This window comes from Nyctibius grandis, chromosome 2 (assembly GCF_013368605.1).
Source record: "Nyctibius grandis isolate bNycGra1 chromosome 2, bNycGra1.pri, whole genome shotgun sequence".
Taxonomy (NCBI): domain Eukaryota; kingdom Metazoa; phylum Chordata; class Aves; order Nyctibiiformes; family Nyctibiidae; genus Nyctibius; species Nyctibius grandis.
The window spans coordinates 8805517-8825172 of record NC_090659.1 but is presented as its reverse complement, the minus strand read 5'-3'; the positions used below and the strand labels follow the sequence as shown (position 1 = coordinate 8825172).

General features: G+C 41.8%; 1 protein-coding gene and 1 long non-coding RNA gene across 2 annotated transcripts in view; one reads left to right on the top strand and one right to left on the bottom strand.

Moving 5' to 3' along the window:
- Positions 1-1535, bottom strand: part of GBE1 (1,4-alpha-glucan branching enzyme 1) — a 163611-nt gene extending 162076 nt beyond the window's left edge. The window contains exon 1 of the mRNA XM_068417950.1: positions 1357-1535. Coding sequence (XP_068274051.1) covers positions 1357-1460 — 104 coding nt within the window. The 5' untranslated portion in view covers positions 1461-1535. The remainder of the gene's footprint in view (positions 1-1356) is intronic.
- Positions 946-15622, top strand: LOC137673250 (uncharacterized). The gene is made up of 3 exons (XR_011049706.1): positions 946-1388; positions 2289-2414; positions 15129-15622. It is a non-coding gene; the product is annotated as an uncharacterized lncRNA (long non-coding RNA).
- The last annotated feature ends 4034 nt before the right edge of the window (positions 15623-19656 follow it).

Here is a 19656-nt window from a genome sequence, read left to right as displayed (position 1 = left end):
ACAGCACATTACCACAAGCTTGCCAGGGATCATTGTTTAAAACATTCAGTTATTCTATCATTAAGAGATTACAGTTTGATAAAATGCTCTGTAAATCAGCCTAGTAGTTTACTCATTCTTTACTCCCATTTTACAAGATCCAGCCTTACCACTATTCTCTGCCAGAACCCAACAGGACACCTGGTAATGCTAAGCCCAAAGTACGATGTGTAACATAGTAAAGGGAAAAAAAGCTAAATACTTAAAAAAAAAAAATAAAAATCAAACTCCCTCTTACTTCCCTCCCACATACACAGATTTTTCCAGACTTCTGGGATACAGGGCATTGGTCAGTACTACAGTTTTGATTACCAGAGAACTGCTAGTGAAATGCAACATATAAAGTTGCACCATGAAAGCTCCCAGTTCCTGTTTTCAAACAGCCGGTGAGGTTTTAGCAGCCTTTCAAGGCCGGCAGTTTGGCTCTGCAGGATGCAGGTCGCCCAAGCCAGAGGGTTGGTGGACGCAGTTCCTGGCAAGAGGCAAAAAAACAGGGATGCTCAGACCGGCCACCTGAAACCAACCTAAGGCTGGCTCTGCTCCTTATCGGCTGTCAGTCTGACGAGCAGCTGAGCTGGGGATTCAGGGGTATCTCCAAAAACGCACCTAAAGGAAAATTCTCCAGAAAGAGGAGGTTCAGGAGCAGTTTATTCACAGGTTACCACAGCTGGACTGAAAAACACTTTTATTAGCGACAGCGGCGGGGCTGACCGCCCTCACACGCTGCCCACGGCGCTCACCCCGCGGCGCACCTGCCTGCGCCCCCCGGGCCAGCCTCGCCTGCGAGCCGGCGTCCCCGCCCCGCGCCGTAACGTAGCGGTGCCGCTTCTAGGCGGGCCCAAGGGGGGCCACGAAGACGCCTGAAGCGCCGGAGAGGCCGCGGGGGACGGGACGGGACAGCGCCGCCGGCAACAACGCTGGCGACAGGGGCGCAGAGGCCCGCCGTGGAGGCCTCCCTGCAGCGGCCCGCCCGGCTCGGCTCAGGAAGCCCCGCCGAGAGGCGGAGGCGCCTCCGTCCGAAGGGCCGGCGCGGAACCCCCAGCTCCGGGTCCGTCCGTCCCCGTCCCCCCCACCTGCCGCCGGGGCGGGAAGCGGAGCCTCCCCGGTACTGGCTGAGGGACAGCCCCCGCCGCGACGGGGAGGGGAGAAGAGGGAGGGGACACCGCCCGTCCTGCCGCTCCCCTCGCCCGCTCCGGCGCCCCCAGAGGCGGGCGGTCGCCGCCTGCTCGCCGGCAGCCCCTCGCCCTGCAGGGACGGCGCTCCTCTCCCCGCGGCGGAGGCCTAGGCCGTGGGCAGGCGGGCGGGCCGGGGCAGTACCTGCGCTGGAAGTCCGTCTTGAAGGGGGCCAGGTAGGGGTCCCGCTCCAGCAGCTGACGCAGCTTCGGCGGCTGCGGGGGTTGCGTGCTGCCGGCGGCCGCCATCTTGCCCGCCGCAGGATCCGCGCCGCGCCGCCGCTATATACACCCGGGGAGGGGGCCGGGGCGGGCGGGCGAGGCGCCCCCTGCCTCTCACCGGCCGGCGCCGCCCACCGGCCGGGGCAGCCCGCCGGGGCCGGGAGGCGGCCGCCTCCGCCGCCCCTCCCCGCCTGCCGTGCTCTCTGCGTGGGCCGCGCCGCGGTGCGGTTCCCCTCCCCGGTGCGGCGGGGCTCTGAGTGCCTCGGGGATTCGGGAGGGTGTCGGGGGGGGACTCTGTCCCTGCCTCCCCTTGGCGCGGACGAGCGCGGGGTTTGGTTTCGCAGCCCCGGCGCTCTGCCCGCAGGGGGGCGATAGCGGGAAGCGGGGGAGGGAGTGTCAAAAGGGCCGTTTTCCCCGGAGCGGTGCGGAGTGTCGGGGCGGGCGGAGGCGGCCTGCGGGGTGGGCGCGGGCCCGGCCTGGGCCGCGGCGCCGGCGGAGCCAGCCCTGAGGCGAGGGAGTGCTGCCGCCCCCGCTGCGGAGCCCCGAGCGGCCACCGCTGGTGAGGGGCTGGGCGGTGAGGTGAGGGGGCGAGCTGTGCTCTGTCAGTGAGGTAAAAAAGTAGCTGTCAGAGCCCCCCTCCCCGGTGGGGCAGGGCGGGGTGGGGGGTGTCTGCCGTCGCTCGGCGGTCCCCAGTTTGTTTTCTTTGTGCCTGTTTAATGTCTTTTTCAGTGTGTCTGCTGCCAGGTGAACTCAGCATTCCCACACACAAAAAAATCCCCTATACCAACACCCCCACCCCCAACCAGATTTGGTGTCATCATGAGTACTGCAATAAATTTCTCGCCTGTTTGATAGGGTGCTGGCGTGCTCACAGACAAGCTCAGCAAAACAAGACTCCGGGGACTTCCGTGAGTTCTCATAAACACCGTGTCTGTACAGCAAAATGTCGCTTTACTGGACAGATAAAGAATCCTAAGCAAAGTAAGATTAATTCAGCTGATCCTCATGCAGTTCTAAATGCTGAATAGCACAGGTAGATTGCTGTGGAAGTTTTTGACTTAATATCAGCATATCTCATTTTTGGATTGGCCACCAAATATCCAAGGCAACTAATCACTAGCCTGAGCATGCCTCTAGGCCAGTATTTAGCACTTTTATTTAAGGTCCAGCAATTTTGCTTTGTTTAGACATGTAGTGAGAATGTTTATTTAGAGGCCTCTTTTGAATGCTTTTCAGCCACAGTTTGTAATTTTTTCAGCTCCTAGATAACAATTTAGGAGATGGTTGTGGAAATGAGGTATCCCCAGTTTGTAACTCATCTCCCCTGTCTTGGCTTCCTCTGAATTTTAGTGCTGCTTTCCCTTCCTGTCTGCTAGATAACTAACAGCAGAGCATGTCATGAACACTAGCAATTCATTTATTACTTTACCCAAAATTGACTACAGTGAAAGTTTCCATAATGATTTATTTCATCAACAGTGTATGTTTAACTACACTATATTTCCTTCCTTGCAGCTGTTTCTAACTAGAGAGGCAAAAATCCAAGTACTTTTGTCCGTTTTTCCTTAGGGAGTGCAACAAGTATTCCCTGTCCTAAGAATGAGTAGGGCAATACTTGTACTGTTTGCTATAGCAATTGCCCCAGCAGAAGGCCCAAGTGGTTTTTGTTTGGTTATTGAAAGAAGTAGCATCTATGCTGTAGCAGAACTACCTATCATATCCAGCTCTGGTAGTTCAAGATTTCTTTTTTTCCCCAGTGTCCACCATTTCTTCGGTCTCACTGGAGACTAAAAAACTGTTTTTAAAATTACCTGTGCTTCTCAAAACTCTCTGCATGGCAGTGATTCCAGTGCCTGTGCTAAACCAAAGTTTAACAACGCTTATCTTCTTATTCTTGCTTCTTGCATCATACTATGTGCATTGTGTTCTTTTGCAAATGTGTCACTCTCATTCTCACAGTTAACTAGTGTGGTAAACTAAAAGGATAGAAATTACAGCTGATTATCAAGAGCCAGGAAATTGTGTTTTTTACAATATTTACGTAATGCCTGTGCTGCTGCTTTGGGACTTCCAGATGTTTGGTACTGGAGAGGTCACCTGCTGTTGAAGTGGAGGTAGGAGGACAATTCCTGCAGCCTTTGAATTCACGAGCATAGGAAAAAAGAGCTTCACTCTTACCACAGTCTCTTTGGTTTTCTTCACTGTCGGGAAGCTCAAGCAAGTTCACAGCACCATTATTAGCTGTTTGCCATTAACACAAGAGAGAGATTTATAAATCAGCATTAGCAATTTGTGAAACATTAGGAATATAACTTTGACTTTTGGCTTCCTGAAGACAGGGACCCCTTTTAACCTTCATTTGGAAGATTTTAAGTAGAAATGACACAGCATCCAGCCTCACATCCAAGCAACCTTGAACTTCAGGAAGTTAAATTCTGCAAATAGCCCCTGTCCCTATAATAGACAAAGCCCAAATGCTATATTTAACACTCTGTGAACTGGGAAATTGATAACCATATCATTTGTATCTACTCATGTTCCCTTTTACAACTTGGGTATGATTTTATCTGCCTGCTTTGTCACAAGTAAGTCAAAGAGACTGAGGCATATATTATTGTGATCATCCATTATACTGTGATCTGGCTGGGACTCAAAAGCCAAGGCTGGCTGTCAGGACACTGCCATTTAGTCCTCTACCTGGAGGCAAAAATGGCAGTTCAAACAATAAATATTATCCCAACAGCTGAATGCATCTTTGTGCATTTGGCAGAGATTGATACAAAGCTGGCAGCTGCTGCTGCCAGTAGAAATAGGAAGAGGAGAACTGTTTGTAATAACTGGTCTTTTTGGGGAACGGCAGTGGATCATATAGGAGTGGTGTCTAAGGCATGTGTCTGGCACCCAGTTACCAGTGAGGCTGGAGTATATCAGGCCACTCTAGTCTTTCAAAGGATGCTTATGCTTAAGTTAAATATACTTCAAAATGTGGCATAGCAATGCTGAACAGTATCTGTATAGTTACAATTATTATAACATCAGTTTAGATTTTTTTAAATATGCAAAGTTCAGATAAAAAAAAGTTTTGGATTAAAGAACATTCAAGATCTAGAAAGCATTGAAGAGAGAGAATAATGGCTACTCTTTGTCATGTAGTGCCTCCATTTTGATTCACTAATATTTTGCACTTATTTTGCAAAAGATGGCAGAGGTGCTAAACTGTAGGAACTGGGTTTGGAAAAAAATCTTTTTTTCCTGAAGGCACTCATCAATAGTGTCTGTTCGTATCCCAGCCAGAATGGATCTGTGGGGTCTCTGGCCTTGACTGGCTCTCACGAAGCCAGTTCCTGAGCTCCAGGTGCTTCTAAACCAAGTGGCTCAGCACAGACCTGGTCCCTGGTCCTGGCCTGGCTCTGTAAGACACTTCCAGACCTGTCAGAGTCATCTTTGGGGTACAGGATTCTGCACTATAGCTGTCATGCACTACTGCTAATTTCTAGACTGCCCAACCCCACAGCTATGAGATAGATAACTCATACATGAGTTACAGCATGGTTCCTGCCATGCTGGTTCTCAGATTGCCCAGAGCAGGAATATGGTGAGAGTTTGCTGGGGTTGCCTTCTAGCCTGCAGGGAGAGAAAGAGGTCAATGGCCAAGGATGATGTGTGCCCAGTTTTTATTCTAATATAGACATAGATGGGGCATTGCGAACATCCATACCTGGATGCTCCGGTGTAGTCCCAAATACCACAAAGTACTCATTAGCCCATTCCTTCACCTGTGCTCCATTTTAGCTGTGGACAGTCTATAGACTCCTAGTTTAATCTGTCTGAGAAGAGATGGCAGGTACCAAAGACAGCAAGACATTTTTTAACTCTGCTGTTGAGAACATTTAAGAATTACTGATCCCTCAAAGTGACAAGTCACATGGCATGTCCTTTGTATGTTTAAATTCAATACTTAACAGCTATATCCAAGATTTGTCATCATTTCAGTCTGGGCAGAACTCCTCCCAATTCATTTCCCTGAAAGCCTTTTTACATCTAGGTGAGGTTGGCCCACTTTGCTTGCTTGCATGTGAGGAAATGCATGCATTTCTTATTGCCATTGTACCTTTTGACATCTTAAAGATGAGAAGTAGTCCATGGCCAAGGACTGAGAAACACAGGAACACATGAGCTCTCCTCTGTGCCTATACTGGATCCCACAAGAGACACTATCAAGAAAAGGTGTTCCTGTGCACAGAGGCAAGTGTTCAAAAAAATTCATATTTCATTATTCCAGAAGAGTGGATTCTTGAAGGATTCCCCGTGTCCTTTATGGAGGTGTTAGACATCTGAGCATGTTACAGTACACCTTGCAGCTTCCCAGCTTTGGACTGGTTTCTGCACATTCAGTACATAACATAAAATGAAGTTCAAAATTTGGAAGAAAACTAGCTCATTTTGCCACATTGGCCAGCCATGCTTACCCCCATTATTTGTTCAAGAATCCATCAGAAACTAATTGCACAGTTGTCATCCAGATCCAGTACAAATGCCCCCCTTAAAAAAAACCTATTATTTACCTTGGTAGTCTTCTCAGACAGGTGAAACATTGGGAACGGAAATTAAACAACCTACTTAGCCCTGTCTTTGGATTTTTCAAGGTGAGACACATAGGAGAAAAGAAATGGTCAGTCTTGCACAGCTTCTGCCAAAGCTAGACCTCAACAGCATGTCACAGTTCCATAATTAAAACTGCACTTCTAGCAAGGATTCAACTATTTGATTACATATGAAGAATAAAGCATATATCATTGAAAATTGCAGCAAATATTCCAAAATTCATTAGTTTATCCATTAATTAGTTATTAGGTGTCTTCATTTAGCCTGCACCCAGGGCTAAACAATAGCCGTTTTTCTCTCACCCGATGTCCCTTCCCCAAATGAGGAAGGGAATTGGGAAGAAGAGAGGGAGACTTGTAGGATAAAGTTAACAAAATTTAATGAAATGAAGAAATCAATATAAATGATAACACAAAACAGACAAAAGTATACTTACCCACAGATCACTGTCAAGTTGCTCTAGGAGTCACAGTAATTAAAGGGGAGGAGAGACAAAAAGAGCAGAAAAAGCCCCACCTCTTCCCAGCAAACCCTCTCTTTTATAGTGAACTTGATGTCAATGATATAGAACACACCTGTGGGTCAGCCAGGCTCAGCTGCCCTGGATTTAACTGCTGAGGGCCTTGGTCACCACGGCTGGCCACAACTGAAACCAAATCCCAGTGAAACCAGGACATTAGGTTTGGGGGTTTCATTTTTGGGTTTGTGTTTTTTAAGAAATGTAGGATATTCATTGGGACTGTCTTACCTCTGCCCTGTTGTGGTATCAGGAGCTTTAAATAACAACACGTCTGTAAAGATCAAAACTAATGTACAATCTGAAATACTAAAAAACCAGTTTCAGGGTTGTCAGATTCCAGTAAGCGCAGTTGGTGGGAGTGCCATTTGCACTTACCATGCAGAGCAAAATGAAAACATATTTCAAAAACCTGAAAGTCCTAAATAATGGCTGCTTCTTGCTTTCACAATATTGCAGTTATTATTATGATTTGGTGTCCTTATTTTGTATAACAGAATATCAAAAAATGTAAATATCTTTCATAGTTGTTTACACAGTAATCAAGACACTTCAAAGTGTGATACCAATTAAAAATAGCAGCAGATGTAGAACAATTTTTGTTGTGAATGTGCTTATGAGTCACACTAAAAAAAGGATTTAATTTAACAGAAAATCTTTAGTTTCAAGTAAGAATTTGTGAAGCACTTCACAGATACAAAATACAAGAGAACTTTAGGAATATCATAATATTTTTGGGTGTTGTGTATACTTTGTTGTATTTATGCCTTCTGTAGGTATTTCTCAATGTAATTACTACCAATAGTAACCACCTCCTACAACTGCCAATAGTGCTGGTTCCTGGTATTTGTGTATTGTGTTTATGTGTTGAGGGAAGAACATAAAACATTCGGGACTCTCCTTAACGCCATACCCACAATACTTGTAACTGCCACCTCTGTCTTAACAATGTGTGTTTATCTCGAACACTTAGGAAATAAGTAGCTTGAGCTCTCCAGGGTAGTTGTCCCAGAGAAACATTCCTGCTATTATTGCAGCGGGCCTCTGTAACAATATTTTGCTATTAAACAAGCAGCTTATTAATGCTAGCCAGATATTGTGTGGTTTATATGCAATACACTTAGCATTAAGAATGAAACACCACAACTTCAGCGGCAGTTTTGCTTCCCTGTTGTTCATTGCCAGGCATTTCCTAAAATCCCTGAGAAATAATCTCATCTAGGAGGTCTCTTGAAGGCTGGTTGCATAGTCTCCTGTTCCTCCCTGAAACACTATGGGCATCTAGGCTGTCTGGCCTTTTGCTCAGAAAAGAAAGTGAGGTTGCTAGATATTCAGAGAGTAACACATCTAATCCTGGGGGAGGTCAAGTGAGGTGAGAAGAAAGGAGGAGATGCCTATCGCTAATGCTCTGACAGCTCTGTCAATATAAATTCATTAGTATGTGTAGAGCTATTTTAGTTTTCAAAAAGCAGAATAGTACCTAAGTTGCATTCATGCATTTAAGTGTGTACTGAGTTCACCACAGTAAAAGCAGATTAATCCAGTGCAAATTTTGTGTGAAGTGCAGAACTTTCCGAAGTCCAAAATACTTTCTGCAGACAGTCTTTTAGATCTTGGCAGTATTAGTTGTGGTTTAGTTTTTAGTGGCAGTTGACCAAATCGATTCTCAGGTGTGACCACTAGTTTTTTGAATGAACAGAAAGTTGGGCAGGGACAAGTTCCTTAGTGCTACACTCAAAAATGTTGCTATAGGCAGAAGAGAACACCCCATATGGAACTAAGAATTTATTGTTAGTCCAGTAAATTTTTTAACAGTATAATTGTCCAAATTATCTGATTAATATGGAAAAAAATCCTCGTTAATAGTTCGGTTTAAATTGTTATACAGAAAACATTCTAGCACCTATGCCTTTTCTGTTAATATTATGCTTCTCTTCCCAGTGTGCCTCTAGGTCCTAAGGTTGACAGTTTTACATCTTCCTCAGGCAGATGGGGCTATATGTGCTATGACAAGGCATTGGCCTCCTGAGGGCTTTGCCACACACAGCCTGATGTTCATGGGAGGGGTGGGTGTCTCCCTCCTCAATTTTGAGGTTCCCAGCTGAAGTCTGACAACTGCACAAAGCCTCTCCCAGATGCAGTTGACGTTAAGGGTGCTGTTGGTCATGCAGGGAATGCCCGGGGCTGTCAAATCCTTTCCCCCAGCAGCACTCACAGACGCAAGCTCACGTGGGTTTGGCAACAGCCACTCAGGCACTAGGCAAGTAATGGCAATGGCAAAAAATCACGTGTACCAGGCTAAAATTCCCCTTTTTGATAGATGGTCTCCCAAACACAGGCTAATCATTACATGAGTCCAGCAGAGATATTGCAAACTGTTCTATGACTCAAGGCTTCTTAACAGGATTGAGTGATGGCTCTTGAAAACGTTCATTTTTTCCTGTATGGTCTTGAGTGATGGCAACACTTAAGGGTCTGAGGGTATAGTGATGTATAACCATTGTACAATCACTCAAGCTAATACAACAACTAAAATTATGACTGTAGAGTGTAAAGCTAAGTTCAAGTTTCTGTAGATGTCAGAGACCATAGTCTTACTTTTAAGGTAATGATGTAATTTGTATGTTTACATTGCATGTGCGCCTGTTATACATTGTGAGATAGTTCACAGTGATTTCTGGATGTGCATGAACATAACTGAATCCTACGTAGGTAATGGCACAATGAGTGGAGCAATTTCATAGCTATGTCTTGGTCAAATTCTGATCTAAGCAATTGTCAAAACATTGAAAACTAATATAGTTACATGTGTAATGCATGTCTTGAGTTGTTGTTTTTCTGGAATCTGCCTAAAGAGACTATGAAGAACATCTATCACGTTCAATAATCCATCTTCATAAATGCACATCTCTCATCTCACAAATGCTATAGCTGTAGATCTCCAAAGGTACCTGAGTAGCTCTAGTTCAATAATCATGCAAGGTTACATAATATAAACATAAGTAACATTTTGATACCCTATCAGCTCAGGGATCCCTGATTTCCACCATTTTCTACATGCCTTAAAATATCCCCAGTACAATAAATGAAGGTGCGGTCTTCACAATCCCAATGATACAGAGCTGCACTTACAGGTATGCAATCCGTTGCCATAGGTGATTGTATTGTATGCAATACAGTTTTCCATAGGAAATATTTTTATACCTCAGTGATTCATCTTTTCTTCTTAGAGCACTCAAAATTCTATATTTTATAAATATAGAAGGCTTCATCCAAGGCAAACACATACGCACATACAAATTTTTGCTAGGAACGTAGATACTCAGAGATTAGTAAGAAGTACATCTGTCTTCACACAGAGAAACAGGTTTTCTGTTGCTTGGAGATGAATCCTTTAGGTTGAATCCTTTGTCTTTTATTACCTAAGTTCATATTTTGCTCTTGTTTTTAAAGTCAGCCATGGCATTTGAGTTAAAAGTAGTATGGCTTTCACTTTTCTTATATGCACATATCATAAAAAAATACACAGTGAAGAAAACTAAGTGATATACAGCTTACAGTGTTACGTATTTGGAAGGGATTGCTTATACTACGTTATATGTGGAAGATAAAATAAGCAAATACTATTCTTAGTAATTATTTTAGTTATCCAGGCTAAAGCACCTCCTTCAGTATGAGTTTCTGAGGATATCCAGGTTAATTAGCTGCATTTCTCTTTTCCTGAATACTTTATGTTGAAGTACATAGTAATGAAACAACTTCATTACTATGTAGTAAGAAAATTTGCTTTGTATTATTAGATAATTTTAGTAATCCTCCATCTGTTTTTGTTTTGCTTTGATTCCATCTCTTCTTTGTGACAAACAGCTGAACGTTTATATTTTAATTCAAATAGCAATCTTTACAATTATATGGAATTTTTCTCCTTAATATATTAATTGCAATCATGTATTATACGGGTAACTTTTGGTTTTCCAAGTTAATGTGATCCCAATTCCATTAGAATAGTTTAAGGGCTGATGGCTCTCAGTCAGTGTTCCTCAGGTTCAAACACTGTTCCTCTTTGATATCTCTTTGAGAGTTTTGTTTCTCTCTCAAAATTCTCCCAGGATGTTGGATTCACTCACCTAATCCTACTCAAGAAATGGTTGCTATCACTGCCCAGTCTGATTTTAGCTTAACCAGCCGCTCAGTGCAGATATTACCCACATTTGTGCAGTCCGCTCCTGCAGCAGGGCATCATGCACGAGCAGTCATGCTTCTCAAAGCCGTTCTGGTTTCTCCTGCTGGAATATTCACCTTCTTTGTTAGCACTTCATTCTCTTCCTCTGCCTGCTTAATCAGAATAGCCTTCTGAATTGCTCAGGCCACAGCCTGTGCCAGGTATTCAGTCTTTTTGCATTATGTTATCTTCTCAGGCAACTTCCAGGCTCTTCATTTGCTACGTGTCCTGTAGATCCACCAGGACGGCAGGCCATCCCCAATGATGAGGTTGTACTTTGGTGTCTGTAAAGGCGAGGCGTAAGCAATTAATTGCCTTTTTCCTTATGCCAGTCTTCAGTTAGTGATTTGGTAGGGCGCAGTACCGCATTTCTTCCCCAGTTTTCTCACATTGTTTCCATGTGTCTGTTTGGGCTAGGTCTGATGTTTTCTTACTACACTGTTTCCTACCACTGCAAATGTACATTGACTATTTTTCTGCTTCTTTTTACTTTGTCATCCCCCTTTTGCCGCTTTTACCAAGGAAGAATATTTGAGAGTAAATGCTGACGAAAATAACAGTTTTACAGCTTCTAAGTCATACACTTTCATTGATTGTTTTTCTTGTTTACTATTATTTCACGTCCCCTAGATCACTTCTTCCCTCATACGGGTTGCCAGCTCATTCCATACTGTGCCAATATCTATAGGCCCTAAAACTAAATGCATTTTTGTGTCCAGGACATCCACTACAGCTCTTTAAATGCATCCTGGTCCTAATTCAAGGCTTGTCCATCTCTAATGTGCACAAAACTTTGAAGAGAGCCTGACAACTTTTTCTGCTTCTAATACATCTCTACTTTCATTTGGCTGTGATCATCCAGATGATACAATCTTTCAAATTCTGGTCTTCCTCTTAAAGCTTATACAGTGTTATACATCCACTCATAGTAGGCAGTTGCTACTGCAGGAACTGACTGATTTGCAAGAATCTACACCTCAGAGACCTAGTCCCTGCTCAATATGCCATTCCCTCAGCTCAGCCATTTCTTCTAAAAAGGAGAGAAGGATGGATGTTTCTAGGAGCAGAGTGGGCATGTCTAGTAAGGGGTTGGATTTGGTTTTCTCCTTCCTTGATTCCCCTGTCAGTCTACCCGATTTTGTCCTTTACAGATAAGCCATAATAAAAACAAAATCTGTACTCAGCTGGGTCATGAGAAAGGAGCAGAAAGAGAGATCTCGAATCACTAGGACCATGATCAGAGTATCAGCAAACTTTGGGCTTCCATCCAGTGTCCACCTATCATCAGCTTGCTCAGACTGCCAGCTATTTTATCCTCTTTCTCTAAGATTTTCAGCAAACTGTCATCTTCCACCACAGAGACTGCCACTTACCCAGGCAAGGTTTTCCTGGAGTGAGTCGCAGCCAGATCATAGAGCAATGTAACTACTGTTTCTCTGCTTTCCTCGGATCCTTAGTGATCCTGGATCACCTGGGCTGCCCAAAATTCATTTGTTTTACTGTAGATGAGATAATACTTGTCAGGACACAGGAATGCACACCCCCTGCATTCCTGGTCTTCTCTGATGACTGTAGGCTTCCGCCAACAAAAGTTTTTGCAGAGGGTTGGGTGCACACCAACATACTGGAAGAGTTCACAGAAGGGTTTACCCACATTCTCCACTGATTTGTTACACTCAAATTCTCACGTACTACACCATATACATAGCGCTAAGAGTTTACTGTTAGTCCAGTAAATATTCTAACAGTCCAAATTATCTGATTAATATAGAAAAGCCTCTACTTTTCTGACATTATGGCCACCTTTCCAGTGTGCCTCTAGGTCCTGAGGTTGGCAGTTTAAGTCTTCCTGGTGCAGACGAGAGAGGGGACTTGCTTTACAACAAGTCATCAGCGCCTGAGGTCTTCACAAGAAGAACAATGTTCATGTTAGGGGGCTCCAATTCCTCAGTCTTGGGTATGTTTGGTTTTATTTTTAAACCTTTTCCTTAAACCACCTGCTTCCCTCTCATTGATTCACAGCTAGTTTGAATATTGCACAATATCTTTACTCCAGGGCTGTCAGCAGATATCTGCTATCATCTGCAATTTTATTCCACTATTATACAAACATTAACTCTACTAAAATCAGTTTCAGCAATATAAAACTGTAATTACCTAGTGGAGAATCCAGGAGACAGGTTAGAGAGCAGTGGTTGATTTTTTCAAATTCACAGTAGTTTTGCTGAAATACATACATAGACAGCAGAGCTGTATAAAACTGGAGTTCATTGCATCGTTAGGTTCAAATTTGTGATTTAGCTGCTCGAGTAGAGCATCTCTAAATGGAAGACATCACAAACATTTATAATGTTGCAGTACAAAGGCCCATTTTACAGTCTTTCTGCAATTTAGTAGTTTGTCAATATAGAATAGAAAAAACTTGAGTCTAGTATCTCTTCCCATTTGTTCTGGTTTTGCAGAATTTGCCAAATTTATGTTAAAATTCTGACACAGGTTATGAAAAGCCTTATGTCCATGACTGTTAGGGCCATGAACTAATCAGCTGACTGTGTGCTATTCTCTTACATTAACCAGCTGTTCTTAGATAAATATGCTGTAGAAATACTTAAGTATTAAAAAGGCTCTGTCCTAGTGAAAAATTGCAAATATTTTTATGTCTTGTTTTATTCCAGCTCTTCTTCATCAAAGAGTCTGAAATATGGATAATTGTGGAACCCATCTGCCATTTACTTTGTGTCATCACTGACTCTTGTAACACAGTGTTCTAGGCAAAATTATTGTTATAGATATATATTTTTGCATTAATATCAACCTCCTATAAATTTAACACTTTTTTTTATCAGTGATACAGTTCCCTGTCTCTGGTCAGTCAGGTCAGTAGTAGTAAAATACCAGCCATATTGGTACACTATAAAGAAGGAATCCTTCCAAAAGTCTTTCATGTCTTACCCCCATTAAAACTTAGTCTCACAAACCAGAGTAAGATGCTCTCCTGACATTTTTCTGTTGGTCATTATCTGGCTCTTTTCCCGTTTGCAGTTAAGCCATTAATTTATGTAAATGAAGAGATCTCTTCATTCATAAGATCGTTGTCCAGATTGTTAGAATGATTTGTTCTACTCCATTCTTCCTTTGTTTCAGCTGCACACAGTTAAAATACTGAATTGCTTACAGTTCATGAATTATCTGTTGCTTCTTGACTTACGTAGTCCCTTCAGCTGTCTCCTCAGTAACTTGTTTGTCATCTGTTTTAACACATGTACAAGAAAAACTCACAAAGGTTTCCATCCTGGGAGCTGAGTCATTGTCTAAATCAGGACCATCATTCTCTGACCACAAAATCTTCCTCTGTAGAACTTAAGGGCAAGTATTACCTATGTGATTTTAAATAGGATGTTTTAGCCTCTCTTACTTTAAATTACATGTGTGTCTGACTGAAAAGCACATTATTTAGCAGTACCCACAAGAATTTTCTTTGTATTCATATCATATGATGTGTTACATAATGCCAAAAACTTAGTTATCCTTCTCAGTTCTGTGTTCTGTTTCCTTTATTTTTTAATCAATTGTCATTTCAAAATATGCTTGCATCTTCACTGGTTCGTTTTTTGTACATGCATCCAATTTCTGCGAACTGTGACTACTTCCCTGTCATGCAGGAAACCTCCAATGCTCAAGGAACATAACCTCCTGTACAATCAAATTGTTATTCCAGTCATGCCATTAAGAGATGCTCACAGTGAATATCAGTCTGACTTAAGTCATCTGATATACCTAACATTTAAAAGGGCTGACTCATGAGGACGTATGTTAGACATCGTGGAAGTGAGGAAAAAGCAAGACCAACTGTTTATTGCTTATCCTTTTTTTAGCACTATAGAATACCATACACATTCTTTGTATTTTTAAATGAACAGACTTGCTTTTAATCTTGTCTTTGTGCTTGCCAAAAGTGTATACTCTGGTAGGTTGAAACCACTCTAGCACTACTTCAAGTTATTAACACTATGATTTTTCCAATTTTTGTCCAAATTGCTGGGTTACTTGCAGCTCTAAGATTTACTTGAAGACTTCTGAAGAACTCTGTATTTGAGTTGTATTACATTGCTTGAAATAAAACTTTTCAGCTTATTTCCCCAGTATAATTCTTTTCATGTTTTAGGAATTGTCATGCTAGCTCTATTTTTATAAATATTGGCTGTATTAAATTTGTAATCTCCCAAATTAATACCCTTTTTTTTGTATTTTTCCTTGCTTTATTTGCTTCCATATTTATCTTCTCCCTGTCACTTGTCCAGCTCTTCTGTGTTTTAATGTGAGTTTTTTCCTCTTTTTTTTTTTTTTGCAGTTAAGTCACGTGGCATAGCTATCCTTAAGGAATTTAGAGTTACACAGAAGAAAACTGAGCCCCATGCTGATGGACGAGATAGGCTTTATGGCTTCTATGTGACTGCATGTTGGTAAAGAGGCAGAACTGTGGAATATGAGATACAAGTGTCATCAAAATATTTCCCTGGTTTTGTAAGGAGTTGCACAAGGAGTCATTCCTTTTCTGTAAAATGAAGCATGTGTATTCATAACTGTAAAAAATAACCAACACTGCCAACAACAGAAAAATAACTGCCATATGTTGTTTTTTTGTTTTTCTAGTTTCCTTTCTATAGGATGAAGCAGGGATATTCATACTCAAAAAAAAAAAAGGAGCAATAAGAAAAACTATCACCTGTTGTCCACTGTTTTTCTTAAATCTATAAATGTTTTGCAAATTTAACTTAACTCATTAATCATGTATCTTGCCCCAGTTTGTCATCTTTAAAATAAACTAAAGTATTTCAGCTTTTAGCATCTGTCCTGCTTGTTCACATGATTTTGTTTGTATGTTGGGGACCAATTTTTCATGAACATCAAGACCTTTTTCAACACTGGCACAATAGCAGGGAACTGATGTAGGTTCTGTTGTATTTCTGTAGTAAATTACATTCATTTTATAACCTATTCAATACTCAGAAACATGAAAACAAGCCTTTTTATAGATTTGAATCAAGTACATTGGGCTTTTCAGGTTAATCTGTTTTACATACTGCTTTGAGTGCAAGTTTGCAGATTAACTGAAAGAGGTTTGATTGGTTTTGTTCTCTTCATTCTTTTCAAAGAATTCTTTTGCATTGTATATTAGCTCTATTAGTAAAGGTATAAAATCTTCTCTGATAACTTTCCGTTATGTTAGAGAACATTCAACAAAGCTTTTAATTTCTTTTGTCTTACATTGTAAACCTGGATAGTTAAGGAAAAAAAAGCTTCTTCCAACAATATGGTATCTACATATAAATATAATACTGTCATTTATAGTTAGAGATAATATGCAGAGCTTTTAGCTGTGTGAGCTATTTAAAAATCAAAAGCAGCACAGTCAGAATGTAGCCATGTTTGGAGGAGCAGTACATAAAAGTTATCCCTCAAGAACATATCCTTCTAAAGGGTAACCAAATATAATTATTTCATGTGGTGCTGTATAATTGAGATGCCTGGGAATTCCCCCTCTTGCAACACTTTTGATCTAGCTGTTAAGTTTGAAGGGTAAGGTTAAATCTCTTTTCCTATCACGGGTTAGGTAATACTTTTAGTGCTAAGAATAGCTCATTAAAGGTGGATAGAAAGTCTCCTTTTCCAAGGTACATATTAATTACTATAACAGTAAATTTATCTTTGCTCACAGAATGACATACCTTGCTGCTGTATCAATGAAAACTGAGTTTCTTGTTGATTAAAACTGTCACTTGCCTGAAATAACTAGGTCCAGTGTGGCAAAAACAGGGAGAGTGGAGCAAGATTTTGTACAAATACCTGGTTCTGTTCTAAGCAAAACAGCACCTGTTTCTTTTTAGAGAGGATTTGAATTGAACAGAAGACTTTTGAGTCAGTAAACTTATGACCTGATCCACTGTTGTTCTGGACCTCATATGACCATGGCTTTGCAGCAATGTCACTGATGACAGAAAACATGTTAGTAAGAAAACTTACCGATGTGTTTGAACCTTAGAACTTGAGGTGAGCAGTGCCAGGGACATCTGCGGCCTGAAGGCAGAGGCAAGACACTCCTTTCCTCCTCCAACACACGTGGAAAACTCTTGGTAAGGAAGAAGGGCTAGAGAGTATGTACATCACCAGATCAAAGTCTCTTTGTTTCCACAGAAGCACCCTTACCCTTTCCCATATTCTCTCCCCCAGCACAGAGGGAATCACTATGTAACCACAGTTTAAGATGTGTGCTACAATACTTTCTTCTGTTTAATCTAAAATAATTTTTGACCCACCTCCCAGCGTGCAGTGCACTACGAGTAAAATATATCCCTAAGAAATTAGTAATATATATGGCATTACTTGACTTTCAGCTGCTGAAATAAGATACTAATTTTTCTAAAGTGTATAGAGATGGATGTCTAGAGTTTATGAACTGCCAAATGAGTGACCTGAGGATAACTGCCAGAGCTACAAGGCAAACAAGAAGCTGCCGAGCACTGGATAGTGACTGGGCTTGTCTAAAATCTGGTTAAGGAGCCACTATTCCTAGTAAGAAGTGCAATCCATCAGTAGAGTTTTTCCAATAGAATAGGCATCTCCAGGTCATCACCATCGTGAAGTGACAAAGTATAGAAGAAAGATTTCAGTATACCTTTAAAGCACATTGTATTAGGGGAAAAAATGCTAAATAAACCATCTCGGCATAATTAGGAAGAAGATTAGCTAAGGAGTCTGTTATTCAAAGAAAATGGCCACCACTTTTTGCTGCTGCAAAAAGTAATGCGTAATTTAGAATGATTTATTTTCATGTGTTTAATAAAAATTCGCAGTATTTTATAGGAACTTCGCCAATTTTTCCAAAAAACCTAACCAAAAATATGACATAATTATTTAAATATTTAACTGTGACTCACTGGTATTGAAGGGAAATAGAAAGCATTAATTCTTTTAGAAACTTTTCCTCCAGTTGTTTAAAATCTTTTGTATGAATTCAAAATCTTGTCTGTGCATTATTTTTGGTCTGTAGGTAACCCACAGTTAATCTGGGACTAGCATTCGTATCTGGAAATTTTAATTCCTTTGGCTTGTTTTGACTGAACTTGCATGAGATTAATGTTAGCTGTGGATACTTACCACACTGCTGGTGCTAGATGTTTTAGCATGACAAGTTCAAATACTGTTTTGTTGGACAGTCATTTAAAATTTGTTGTTTCTATAAGGCTGTGTATCATCAAAACCCCAAAGGACGAGTAAATTACTGAGCATGTTTGTTTACCAATTTGACCAAATATTCCCAGAAATATTTTTAAGCATTCGCTGGCTGGCAGATAGCAGTGCCTTTATATCCAGTAGCACTGTCTCCCATGGGACGAGAACAGTTGCTGGACCTTGCCTCTACCTAATCTCTTCAGTGCAGAGTCTTCTGAGTGACAGCGCTCTGCCTCCACATTACTGTAGCAGAACTCCCCCGAGACGCTCGCCTTTAAACCTGATTAGCCTACAGCATCCCATATTCTTTATTTCTGCATTTAAATCTCCTTCTCAGAAGTGCATCCCTTAAATGGCCGGGTTTCAGTATGTTTGATTCTTTCTAGTTTGAATGTCCTTCAGCTACCGCTTTTTGAATGAGCCCCAAAGAGGCATCTCTTTGTTTATAACCTCATTAACACGGTGAGCCAAATGATGATTTGCCTCTGCATGACACTTCTCTCTGGGTAGTAGACCACCGTGCAGTGACTCGCAGCCTTTCCTAGAACTGCTTTACAGAAAACAGCAAAACATTTCTCCATCCATATCTTGCTGTAAAGCTTATCCACTCCCAACACGTGAAGCAAGTCGACTTGCCGCCAGTATGCCAAGCAGTATTGCCAGTTTCACAGGTCTCCCACTTGGCCCCCGTCGTTGTGTTTTTCACTGCTGCTCTGGAGATACTAGCCACCTGTATCTCCTTCCCAGCCTGGGTATGCCCTGTGTTTTGATTGTAAAAAATGCAGGTCTGTAACCTGGAGATAGGTAAAGTAGGTCATTCCTCAGTTAACAGTTCCACCATTTCTCTTTTCATAACTCTTTGATATATTCTTAGAAATATCGCTAATCACAGTCTAGTTCCCTGCTTCCTTGATTCTTTGATTAATTTCAAGCAAATTCATCATGAAAATATCAAGCAGTTAAACTGAGATACATGTAATTTTCATGAAGCAGATATCCCCCCCAAGTTCTAATGAAGTCAGAGGCACTTATCCTGCTGGTTAGCTTTCACTCAGCGTAAGGAAGGATCAAATTATGACCCTTTACTACAGTTGTTAGATAAACCTAAGGCTGTTTATTGTAACTACTACATTAACTAAACATGATTGTTTTTAGTGGAATGATTCTTGGTAGTATTACAGATCGCAAAAAGGAGGTTTTTTTGGAGGACCTGATCCTTTAGCCACCCCAAGCAGCCAGCTTGTGTTCCTCCCTTCTCAGAGAAACACCTGTGAGAGAAGTGGTGGCAGGCTGAGGCCTCAGAAGAGTTCTCAAGGCACAGCTCACAGATAAGCCAGTTTACTGTAGTTCATTTCCTAATCTACTTCATGATGCTCTACAGCATTATATTCATCCTTCTCACCCTCAGGACTTTTCTTTTTTTTAACCTGTCATACCTAAAGGCAAGTTACAGACCTTATTTAATCCTGAAGAGCAAGGATGTTAATTGGGTTGAAAATGGTAATGATGCATGTGATTCTGTCTTATCTGCAGTCCTCTTCCTGCTCGCAGGTGCACCTGCGTCCCAGAGCCTTGAACATGTATTTTTCTGTGTTGCACCCAGCTCCTCCCTTGACCCATTATTAGTGGCACATTACACAGTGAGT